This window comes from Triticum aestivum, chromosome 2D (genome assembly GCF_018294505.1).
Source record: "Triticum aestivum cultivar Chinese Spring chromosome 2D, IWGSC CS RefSeq v2.1, whole genome shotgun sequence".
In the NCBI taxonomy this organism is placed as follows: Eukaryota; Viridiplantae; Streptophyta; class Magnoliopsida; order Poales; family Poaceae; genus Triticum; species Triticum aestivum.
This window is the reverse complement of record NC_057799.1, coordinates 38,329,242-38,341,502: the sequence shown is the minus strand read 5'-3', so window position 1 is coordinate 38,341,502 and position 12,261 is coordinate 38,329,242. Positions and strand designations below refer to the sequence as shown.

The 12,261-nt window shown below is 44.7% G+C and overlaps 1 protein-coding gene across 4 annotated transcripts; it reads left to right on the top strand.

The window, feature by feature from the left end:
* Positions 1 to 4,693: 4,693 nt before the first annotated feature.
* On the top strand, positions 4,694 to 11,615 carry LOC123051387 (uncharacterized). Of its 4 annotated transcripts, XR_006424077.1 has the most exons (9): positions 4,709 to 5,046; positions 5,115 to 5,262; positions 8,947 to 9,068; positions 9,157 to 9,343; positions 9,585 to 9,668; positions 9,765 to 9,830; positions 10,459 to 10,615; positions 10,701 to 10,820; positions 10,980 to 11,615. XR_006424077.1 is itself a non-coding variant. In XM_044474255.1 (3 exons), the coding sequence occupies exon 3, from the start codon at positions 5,410 to 5,412 to the stop codon at positions 6,514 to 6,516; it is 1,107 nt and encodes a 368-aa protein (XP_044330190.1). In that variant the 5' UTR covers positions 4,694 to 5,046; positions 5,115 to 5,262; positions 5,375 to 5,409; the 3' UTR covers positions 6,517 to 6,613. The 4 variants fall into 4 exon arrangements, 2 of the variants coding, with proteins under 2 accessions (XP_044330190.1, XP_044330189.1); XR_006424075.1 differs by having other exon boundaries at positions 4,713 to 5,262; positions 10,980 to 11,614; XM_044474255.1 differs by lacking the exons at positions 8,947 to 9,068; positions 9,157 to 9,343; positions 9,585 to 9,668; ... (2 more) ...; positions 10,701 to 10,820; positions 10,980 to 11,615 and adding an exon at positions 5,375 to 6,613 and having other exon boundaries at positions 4,694 to 5,046.
* Positions 11,616 to 12,261: the final 646 nt, after the last annotated feature.

The window sequence follows — 12,261 nt, the reverse complement described above, 5'->3', positions numbered from 1 at the left end:
TTTGATGTTTCATGAAGTACCCCTTTTGCCCTTGCCCTTCTAGAAACTAGTGGTTTTACTAACCATCAACAATTGATGCTCCTATTTGATTTCTACTTTCGCGGTGTCAAACATCGCGAGTTGCTCAAGGATCATCATATCTATTATAGTTCATCACGAAGCTCTAATAGCTTGGTGGCAGTGACTATGGAGAACCATCACTATCTTATCTGGAAGATTAACTCCCACTCGATTCAAGCGATTGTAGTACTCAGACAATCTGAGCACATGCTCAACGATTGAGCTTTTCTCCCTCAGTTTGCAGGCTTAAGAAACTTGTCAGAGGTCTCTTACCTCTTGACGTGGGCACTAGTCTGAAATCCCAATTTCAATCTTCGGAACATCTCATATGTTCTGCGACGTTTCAAAACGTCTTTGGTGCCACAATTCTAAACCGTTAGCATTATGCACTGAACTATCACGTAGTCATCAAAACGTGTATGTCAGATGTTTCGCAACATCTACAGACGACGCTGAGGTTCAGCACACCGAGCGGTGCATTAAGGACATAAGCCTTCTGTGCAGCAATGAGGACAATCCTCAGTTTACGGACCCAGTCCGCACAATTGCTACTATCAACTTTCAACTAAATTTTCTCTAGGAACATATCTTAAACAGTAGAACTAAAGCGTGAGCTATGACATAATTTGCAAAGACCTTTTGACTATGTTCATGATAATTAAGTTCATCTGATTAATGAATGAACTCCCACTCAGATAGACATCCCTCTAGTCATCTGGGTGATACATGATCCGAGTCAAACTAGGCCGTGTCCGATCATCACGTGAGACGGACTAGTCATCATCGGTGAACATCTCCATGTTGATCGCATCTACTATACGACTCATGTTCGACCTTTCGATCTCTTGTGTTCCGAGGCCATGTTTGTACATGCTAGGCTCGTCAAGTCAACCTAAGTGTTTCGCATGTGTTCCGAGGCCATGTCTGTACATGCTAGGCTCGTCAACACCCGTTGTATTCGAACGTTAGAATTTATCACACCTGATCATCACGTGGTGCTTCGAAACAACGAACCTTCGCAACCGTGCACAGTTAGGGGGAACACGTCTCTTGAAATTTTAGTGAGGGATCATCTTATTTATGCTACCGTCGTTCTAAGCAAATAAGATGTAAACATGATAAACATCACATGCAAATCATAAAGTGACGTGATATGGCCAATATCATCTTGCGCCTTTTGATCTCCATCTTCGAGGCGCGGCATGATCACCTTCGTCACCGGCATGACACCATGATCTCCATCAGTGTGTCTTCATGAAGTTGTCTCGCCAACTATTACTTCTACTACTATGGCTAACGGTTAGCAATAAAGTAAAGTAATTACATGGTGTTTTTCATTGACACGTGGGTCATACAATAAATTAAGACAACTCCTATGGCTCCTGCCGGTTGTCATACTCATCGACATGCAAGTCGTGATTCCTTTTACAAGAACATGATCAATCTCATACATCACATATATCATTCATCACATCCTTTTGGCCATATCACATCACATAGCATACCCTGCAAAAACAAGTTAGGCGTCCTCTAATTGTTGTTGCATGTTTTACGTGGCTGCTATGGGATTCTAGCAAGAACGTTTCTTACCTACGCAAAAGCCACAACATGATATGCCAATTTCTATTTACCCTTCATAAGGACCCTTTTCATCGAATCCGATCCGACTAAAGTGGGAGAGACAGACACCCGCTAGCCACCTTATGCAACTAGTGCATGTCAGTCGGTGGAACCTGTCTCACGTAAGTGTACGTGTAAGGTCGGTCCGGGCCGCTTCATCCCACGATGCCGCCGAATCAAGATAAGACTAGTAACGGCAAGTAAATTGACAACATCGACGCCCACAACTACTTTGTGTTCTACTCGTGCATAGAAACTACGCATAGACCTGGCTCATGATGCCAATGTTGGGGAACGTAGCAGAAATTCAAAATTTTCTACGCATCACCAAGATCAATCTATGGAGTTTACTAGCAACGAGAGGGAAGGAGTGCATCTACATACCCTTGTAGATCGCGAGCGGAAGCGTTCAAGAGAACGGGGTTGATGGAGTCGTACTCGTCGTGATCCAAATCACCGATGATCCTAGCGCCGAACGGATGGCACCTCCGCGTTCAACACACGTACGGAGCAGCGACGTCTCCTCCTTCTTGATCCAGCAAGGGGGGAGGAGAGATTGATGGAGATCCAGCAGCACGACGGCGTGGTGGTGGAAGTAGCGGGATTCCAACAGGGCTTCGCCAAGCGCTACGGGAGGAGGGAGATGTGTCACGGGAGGGAGAGGGAGGCACCAGGGCTTAGGTGTTGCTGCCCTCACTCCCCCCCACTATATATAGGGCCAAGGGAGAGGGGGGGCGCAGCCTTGACCCTTCCTCCAAGGAAGGGTGCGGCCAGGGAGGAGTCCATCCTCCCCAAGGCACCTCGGAGGTGCCTTCCCCCTTTAGGACTCTCCCTTTATCTTATCTCTTGGCGCATGGGCCTCTTGGGGCTGGTTCCCTTGGCCCATATAGGCCAAGGCGCACACCCCACAGCCCATGTGGCCCCCCCGGGGCATGTGGACCCCTTGGTGGACCCCCGGACCCCTTCGGCACTCCCGGTACAATACCGATAATGCGCGAAACCTTTCCGGCGACCAAAACAAGACTTCCCATATATAAATCTTTACCTCCGGACCATTCCGGAACTCCTCGTGACGTCCGGGATCTCATCCGGGACTCCGAACAACTTTCGGGTTACCGCATACTAATATCTCTACAACCCTAGCGTCACCGAACCTTAAGTGTGTAGACCCTACGGGTTCGGGAGACACGCAGACATGACCAAGACGACTCTCCGGTCAATAACCAACAGCGGGATCTGGATACCCATGTTGGCTCCCACATGCTCCTCGATGATCTCATCGGATGAACCACGATGTCGAGGATTCAATCAATCCCGTGTACAATTCCCTTTGTCAATCGGTATGTTACTTACCCGAGATTCGATCATCGGTATCCCGATACCTTGTTCAATATCGTTACCGGCAAGTCTCTTTACTCGTTCCGTAACACATCATCCCGTGATCAACTCCTTGGTCACATTGTGCACATTATGATGATGTCCTACTGAGTGGGCCCAGAGATACCTCTCCGTTTACACGGAGTGACAAATCCCAGTCTCGATTCGTGCCAACCCAACAGACACTTTCGGAGATACCTGTAGTGCACCTTTATAGCCACCCAGTTACGTTGTGACGTTTGGTACACCCAAAGCATTCCTACGGTATCCGGGAGTTGCACAATCTCATGGTCTAAGGAAATGATACTTGACATTAGAAAAGCTCTTAGCAAACGAACTACACGATCTTGTGCTAGGCTTAGGATTGGGTCTTGTCCATCACATCATTCTCCTAATGATGTGATCCCGTTATCAACGAAATCCAATGTCCATGGTCAGGAAACCGTAACCAGCTATTTATCAACGAGCTAGTCAACTAGAGGCTTACTAGGGACATGGTGTTGTCTATGTATCCACACATGTATCTGAGTTTCCTATCAATACAATTCTAGCATGGATAATAAACGATTGTCATGAACAAGGAAATATAATAATAACCAATTTATTATTGCCTCTAGGGCATATTTCCAACAGAAAACCTAGGCCCGAGCCCGGCCCGGCCGTCAGTCCTACAAATCAGGCCCATCACTCAAAAAGCCCGTCGGGCCTCGAGCCATGGGCCGGGCCTCTTCCTTAAACTGCGAATACGACGGGCCTGAGACCGGCCTAGACCGGCCGTCGGGCTCAAAATCTAGGCCCGACCCATGGGCAACCTCGAGCCAGGCCAGGTATAGCACCAGTCGTTGCACCTCAAAGATCACTATGTTAATCTATATTTATATTATTATAAACATATCTAAAGGGCAGATCCAACTAATCTTGACCATCAAACCAGGTCAATTCAACGACCCACCCCGACGAGTGCTCAACATGTCTAGCATGCGAATAATATCATATAAAATATCAATATTAACACTAATCACATAATTAATATGCAAATAATATCCTACATAATATTTACGTGCAATTAATATACTACTTACTATCAACTAACCTACCTAATGTCATATACTGCAATTTATATAATGTCTAATATCAACGTGCATTGCACCTACACATCTATTAGTTTGAAGAAACACGGTAAAACCGGTTGTAGCGCCAAAACTGACAACATGATGTGGGACGAGACAAGCAGAACTGGTCTGGCAAACACAACAATTGGTATGTGGTTTGTACGACAATGCTAGTATTGTATTCTTTCCTAGGAGCGCAGAACAGAAATTCCATGATAGTAATACTTAGAATATCATGGCAAATATTATTTTGTACAAGAACCAATAAATGGTTGAATGGTTAGGAGGGCTATTGTACTCCTAGCCCAACAGGGATCAAACCACATTTTTCCTCTATAGTGAGGCGTATGTGCTGACTTCGTCAATCTCAATACCCGCGTTTGTGTTTGTACTATGTTTTCAAAAAAGAATTCCCTACATAGAGCAAGGAATAGGGGCACGGGAATAACAACTACCGTAACATTTACTTGTTTTAAAAATCATCAGAATTTTTGAAGTAACAAATAAAAAACATGTACTTGTTTTTAATATTATGTAAACATTTACTTAATTTTAATCTGTCAAAAGAAAACAGAAAAACAGGCTCAATCCCGGAACGGGACCATGTGTGCGCCTAGGCTGTCCCTCGCAATGGGCCGAGCCGCACTGCGGCGCGCAGAATTTGTGGAGGCAACGCGCCAAAAAAAATGGAGGGGGCAGAGGAGGGGCGGAGCGCCGCCGGCCACACCAACATCTCGTCGACCACGGGAGGGGCGGCGCGGCTACACCAAGATCTCGGCGACCACAAGAGGGGCGGCGCGTCTCCACTGCCTTCTAGCCACACGGGCGGTCCGGCAACTCCAGATTTTCCGCGGCGACTCCTCCAGCGACCACGACGGTGACCCCTTTTTCCTTTTCAATCCCGGTTTAACTCCTGATTCGGCTCCCCTCCTGGCTCTCTTGTAGGGCGTTCGTCATGGTGGTTTTCTGCTCCCTCTCGGGCTCTGGGTACTCTTCCCTTGCCTATGCAAACCGAGTCCGGCTGGGAGTCAGCCCGAGGCTCTCACTTCATAAATAAGAGGAGGGATTCGAAGACCTCTCATTTCATCGCCAGGTTAGATCTGGATACGCATTGCCATCTCCTTGCCCTTCCGTTTGTCTATAAATTTCAACTCCTGTACTGGCAACCTCGTGACCATCATCAGAATCAAAAATTCAATCTTTAGATCCAGTTAGAGCCGGAAGATCGATTGGAGAAAACATGTCTAAGCGTCAGCACTCGCACCTCGATGTCGACCGCACCGGGAAAAGGCCGCGTCGTGTGCCAAAGAAGCACCTCTACCTGGTGTTGGATGATTGGCACAAGGGTTTCAGCATCCACAGGATCGACATCGACGCCTTGCAGGACACCACCACCGACCTGCACCATGGGTTCTCTGACCCCGCTGCTCTCCGGTTAGCCGCACCGGTAAAACGTCTTCACATGGAGTTCGCCGCCATGGGCAGCGACATCTTCATCACCACCAACCCATGCTGTCCACACACTCCCGCCCTCGTGTTCGACACCGAGACGGCTGGGCTCACCATGGGCCCCCGCCCAACGGTTCGACTCATCGACACGACCACCTTCACTGTGGCTGCCGGTGGCATGCTGTACGCGTTGACGCATCGCCATGTCCACGAGCAGCACTCTTTCGAGGCCATGTCGTGGGCGCCAATGGACAAGGACGAGCCGTGGCCGAGCCCAACCATGAGGTGGTCCTGGAAAAGTGTGCCCTCGCCGCCACCATTCGCCATGGATGACGTGATCACCTCTTACGCGCTGCACCCGGACGGGCACACCATATTCATGTCTGCGCATGACATACGCTATCATCATCTTCCAAAGGGCACCTTCTCCTTCGACACCAGGACTTCCGAGTGGAGGTTGCATGGGGATTGGGCTCTACCGTTCCAAGGACAAGCCTACTACGACAACGGGCTAGACGCATGGGTCGGGCTTCATAAGGACGGGTATATCTGCTCCTGTGAAGTCGCCTCCCGCAGCAGCACAAGTGCGGTGGAGCCGGAGTGGAAGGTGACCAAGGAGAAGCTGTTCCACAAGGACCCGGAGAGGCGGCTGGCATTTGCGAGGCCCAGTCTCGCGTACATGGGCGACGGCAGCTTTTGCCTTGTGGAGTCTGTGCTACGCGAGGGAGTGGAGTTTAAGTGTGCCTTTGGTGACCGTGATGGCTGTGTGCTCCACATGAGCACGTTTGGTCTTAAGTATGATCGTAGGGGAGAACTGCAAACCACGCGCCACCACACTAACTCCTTTGTAGTGTCTAAGCATCTCCAGACAGTTTCTCCTGTAGTGTTCTGGATGTAGAGCTATTCGTTGACATGTTTTATGCAAACCATGTCCGAGAGTAAAGTAAGCTATGTATTATATGTGGCAGTATAAAGAGAAATAAAAAAGAAGTCCACTTCTCTTGGCATTTTTGGGGAACATTAGTGATTATTTTTGCATATCTGTTCTTGATGATCACACATTACAAAAACTAAAAGTGGGGCTGTCTTTTGCTCCTGCAATAACACTATGTTAAATATGGATGGTGAAATTCTATTGTAATATCATAATAGACACTGAAATTATTTTCTTATTTTGAAGAAACATGGCAGAAGCTCTGCCTTTCCATTAAGGAGAAATTAGAGTTTTCTTACGGCAAAATTAAATCATCTATGAGTACACAAAAAAGAAGTAAATGGTGGCAAATCTGTTAAGTATTGCCAATCCCAGTTCTGGCAAAAATTGGAAAACTTGTGCAGCTAATAGTGTCTAGTCATATATGTTCACGAAGAAAGAAACAAATAACAATCAGGTTAGTATATGGTGATTAACAACTTCATCAAATGACTCTGTATGGCGCAAGGCTATGGTTATTTTTTAAGACAATTCATTGTGCTTCTACCCATGTTAGTAGTATATATGTAGCTTGTATTTTTGCATCTCTAAACCTATGGTTGTTTACTACCAAGCCTATTTGGCAGAGCAGCTATGCTTGTACATCTGATTTTATCTTCTATATCTAAACTTATTTTGGAATGAAGGGAGTATATTTTTCTGCACATGCATGCTTCCACATTACCTGTTGATTTGGGGTTCAAACAATGATGTCTTTTCTATCCGAGTGGGTAGAACCACCGAGGCAAAACCATGAAAAGAAATAAAGATATATGTTCTTGTGTCTATGATGGGACGATGGTTCAGAGTTGTTCTTTTCTTTTGACATCTTTTCAGTTCTATTCTTTGATATATATCTATGTCTCTTATGTCATTCTATTGTATTTTTATTTCTTTTCAGTTTCTAATTCAGTAGCTTGCTTGCAATGCATGTACTTGTTACCTCTGCTTTTGCCTTGTGGAGTTTGCGCTACGCGAGGGAGTGGATTTTTAAGTGCGCCTTTGGTGACCGTGATGGCTGTGTGCTCCACATGAGCACGTTTGGTCTTAAGTATGATCGTAGGGGAGAACTGCAAACCACGCGCCACCACACTAACTCCTATGTAGTGTCTAAGCATCTCCAGACATTTTCTCCTGTAGTGTTCTGGATGTAAAGCTGTTTGACATGTTTTATGCAAACCATGTTCGAGTAATGTAAGCTATGTATTATTATATGTGGGCACTATAAAGAGAAATAAAAAGGAAGTCCACTTCTCTTGGCATTTTTGTGGAACATGAGTGATTGTTTTTGCATATCTGTTCTTGAAAGCACAGTTATGTTTGCATCTCTAAACCATGTTAGTAGTATGTAGTTGTATATTTGCATCTCTAAACCTATGGTTGTTTACTACCAAGCCTATTTGGCAGAGCAGCTATGTTTGTACATCTGATTTTATCTTCTATATCTACACTTACTTTGGAACGGAGGGAGTATATTTTTCTGCACATGCATGCTTCCACATCACCTATTGATTTGGGGTTCAAAAAATCATGTCTTTTCTATCTGAGTGGGTAGAACCACCGAGGCAAAACCATGAAAAGAATTGAAGATATATGTTCTTGTGTCTATGATGGGACGATGGTTCAGAGTTGTTCTTTTAGATAAGCTTGGGGCTCCTCTGTTTTGATATGTAGCACTCTAGTAATTTAAATGATTCAAGTTCCTGAACCACAGTGTATTGCTAAAACCACGTTAACTTTGTACTACCTTTAGTGCAAAGTTGTACTAAGTTTGAGACACTTATTTTGGGATGGAGGGAGTGTACAACAACTATGCACTGAATGATCTGACCTATATTATATACATGTTGAGGAAGAAAATAGGGTATATATACTTGCTTCTATTCTGCTGCTGGGCAACTAACTTAACTGGCGAACATGAAAGGCACACAGCAACTGATGGTACCAGAAAATTTCATTGGCTGCTACACAGGCCAGGTGTTTGCTCTGCTGCTAGTTAAACACTTCAACTACAGCAGGTCAGGGCTAGCCATGTGTGCGTGCGTGTTTTTTCCTCTGTAGGATTTTAACCTCGGATGAAATTCCATGGTTCGGTGGTCCGGTCGTAGTTTCTGATGCAGACCGCACATCCATCAAAAGCCACAATGCAACTCAACTTTTATTTCTCTTGCTTGGTTTCACTAAGATGCGTTATTGCAAGCTATTCATCGTTTTTCAGTTTTGAGCTATGAGAAGATTACTTATTTCCTATATTGTAGCTATAACAGTTTTCAGTGTTCCATCTTTCTAGTCTCCTATGTTGACCAGAGACATAGTGTTGAATCAATTGTGTGATCTCTTTTTCTATGTTCCCAGGACTACCCAATACAAGTAAAGCAATTTGTTCGATCAGTCAACAGTTAGTGAATAAGGATGTTGATTAATGTGAGGGATTCACTTGCTGCTCAATATGAACTTGCCTAATAAGTGATTGCACTGTAAGTTCCTCGCTCTGAGACTGATCTGTTATGTGTTTCAGCAACTGTTGGTAGCTAGTCTTAGTCATGATGTTGCTTTGTTTTGTAGATGAACCACTCGTGGACAACGAGAAACAAGTAGCTGCGGTTCGCCCAATATGCCTCCAAGCCATACACTGTGTAGTACTGCAAGAAGAAGCAAAATGACAAATTGCCTAGCAGAATTGTAGCCTGGAGCTAGGTGGTAATTCTGAAGCCTGTCCCCTCATGGCGTTGCTCAGACTTGAATTGCTGCGGTAAGTAGATGCATCCAGTGACGTCCTATTCATTATTTTTTTCAGTTATGAGCTATGAGAAGATTACCTTTTTTTTAGCTATTACAGTTTTCAGTCACTGTTCAAAGTTTCTAGTCTCCTGTACTGAATATAATAGAGACACACAGTTTTCAGTGTTCCATCAGTTCTGTGATTTTCTATTTTTATGTGCCAATCACTACTGAATACAAGTAAAATCGATTTTGTTCTGATCATTGAACAGTGAATCAAGATGGTGATCAATGCCGAGGATTTACTTGCTGCTCAACTATTTACATGTGAAGCTTGGCTAACTAGTGGTGGAACTGTAAGTACTCACTCTGACTTGTCTACTATGTATTCCAGTCAAACATCATGTAGTGTTGGCAGCTAGTCTCGAATCTGACGTTGCTTTCCTTTGTAGATCAACAACTCAAGGACTGAGAAAGTAGCCGTGGTTCGCCCAGTATGAAGTTTTGTATACCTGGAAGTAAGTCTCAATGATGCCACGACCTGAGACCAGCAGGGCCGTCTGTAGTGTTTAATTGTTTTGATTTGTCAGTAGGAGTAGTAGTATGAAGGATTTGGACGTTGGTCTACTTTGGCCTGTGTGATGTTGGTCCACAAATCGAATGGGTTTGTGCTGTTTTTCATGGGCGTTGATTGGAGTCTCAACCTGGAAGCTCGAGTTTTGTAGATAGTTAATGATGAACCACCAACAGTGTAGGATGGAGGACTTGTTGGGCATCTCTAGCTGTGTTGTATTGCCCAGGTAGTGAGTGACTGAACGGTTCTTGGGTCAGAACCAAGGCAACAGTGGTCTCTGTGCTTTGTGTAGTACATGTATAGAGAGGTCTTTCCCTGTTGTTGGTCTCTTCTTCCTTTTAGTAGTCGCATTTAATTTTGACTGCACGGCCACTTTCTTTCTTGGAGCCAAATCACATCATAAGTAGGACAGCTTAAGTAAAATGCAGACCGCTGTGTGCTAGCTATAAGCTACTTTAATAAGAGCTACTCTACTCTACTCTTTCCTGCATTCCTTTGATGCATTACATTGCTTGTGCAGTAGACTGATCATTTTTTGTTTGTTTTATTTCCACCCACATTGCATTCCTCAGGGAGTATACATCCGTTGAACGTATCGGACATGACGGAAAAGCATGACGACGGTCATTTTCTCCTACAGGCTGTGGTCTTGCCAAGCGCCTCAAGCAGGGCACTGCAGCAGAAGAAGATATCTTATATGATATGTCGGGTTGATATAAGTTATTATGGGTGGGTCAACTTTGAACATAAGAATGGGCTCGAGAGATATCTTATATCAGTTATAACAGAATAACCAACTTTTATGCTTCTGCAGTATGGACTGAACTGGGAGAAGAAAGCAGTTAAATAGCCCAATTTTAAATAAATGTCTTATGTGAAGCTGAGATGAAAGGGGTAAGGGGTCAAAGTTGCTAGCATTGGACTCCTAAATCAGGTACATTTCTTGAGCTATTCAAACTTCACACCGTTGTTTCTTCATCATCAGTTCACATGATTGTGACTACTGTTGGTGAAAGTACATGTGCTTAGGAAAACTCTGGAGATACTACTAGCTCAATAGACATGGTTGCTCACAATTATGTACTTCCAACAGGCCCAGATCGAGCCTGATTAAGCCTCGCGCCCGCTTGCTGGGGCGCACACGGCTTGAGCCGTGAGTTCCTTGTTTCTAGCTGGAGGTCAGTGCCCGCGGCGCCAAAGCCCCATCGTTGAAGCCAATTTGATCACACTGCCTGGGGCCTGGGCTGCGCCTGCTTCTGCGAGCAGTTTAGTTCGCTGTCTATTGAACATTGTACTGTGTGTTTTTACATGCTAGCTAGTGCCAATGCCACCGTCGGTTTGGGGGCTGTTTTTCTTGGATTTCCCTCAGTGTTGTTGCTTGATCACAAAAAACTGAGCTTAAATAGTTTTGACGATGCAAAGGTTGGATGCAGATTCTTTCTTTCTTTCAACGTATGCAGAGAGATTTCTACTGCTGGGTGTATGTATTATTATATAATGTATCAGACCCCGAGTTTGCATTTTGCTGTGCAGAAGGAAGGAAGGGCGCCTGCCTTGTTTGCATATCTCCGGAAGGAAATGCTCTGCTCCAAAAAAGGAGGATCATATTTCTCTGTTTATTTTTCGTTGAGCGCCGGTGTTGGTCTTGTCGTGTTAAAGTTTGCATTGTATTGTATTGTGTGGCCGACTTAATAAGTAAACAAAAGAGAGACGTTGGCTGGTTGGCCCATAATTGAACCTGAATGTCTATTTGCATTCTGACTTTGAGCATGTTCATATGTATCAACTGGTGCCATTGTAGATGGAGAGTTGTGGATTTCCTTGTTTGATTGCTGAGAAACGAAAATGCACTCACTCATATAATCTTAACTTGTGCCATTGTCTATATTGTTGACAAAGGCCAGTTGTTGCAGTGGATAAGCCATTCGCTTGAAATGCCCTATCCTACACCATGTGGTCAGTTCTTTAAATTTTGTAGATGAAGCAGTGACAAAGTTTCGTTGAATTGCAGCAACAAGCCTCACAGCTTAAACACACATCTCTAAATTGACCGGGTGATCTCTAAGGCAGATTTTTGTGGTCTTTTCACCATGTTTCCTCCTGGACTTGTTCCGCAAACATTATCTCTGTTTGCTGATGATGTTATCCTTTTTGTGCGGGCTTCCCCGGTGGATGTTCAGGTCGTGAACTCTTTGTTGGAAATCCTTAAAGGGGCTTCTGGACTGAGTTGTAATTTATCCAAAAGTTCAAGCTCACCCATCCTATGTGATGATTATCTAGCCACATTCTGTTGCAATATGCTCGGCTGTAGGCTCACTCACTGAACTGCAAAAGGGCTAGTAAAGAGGACCTTCAAAGATTATTATTGGACATCA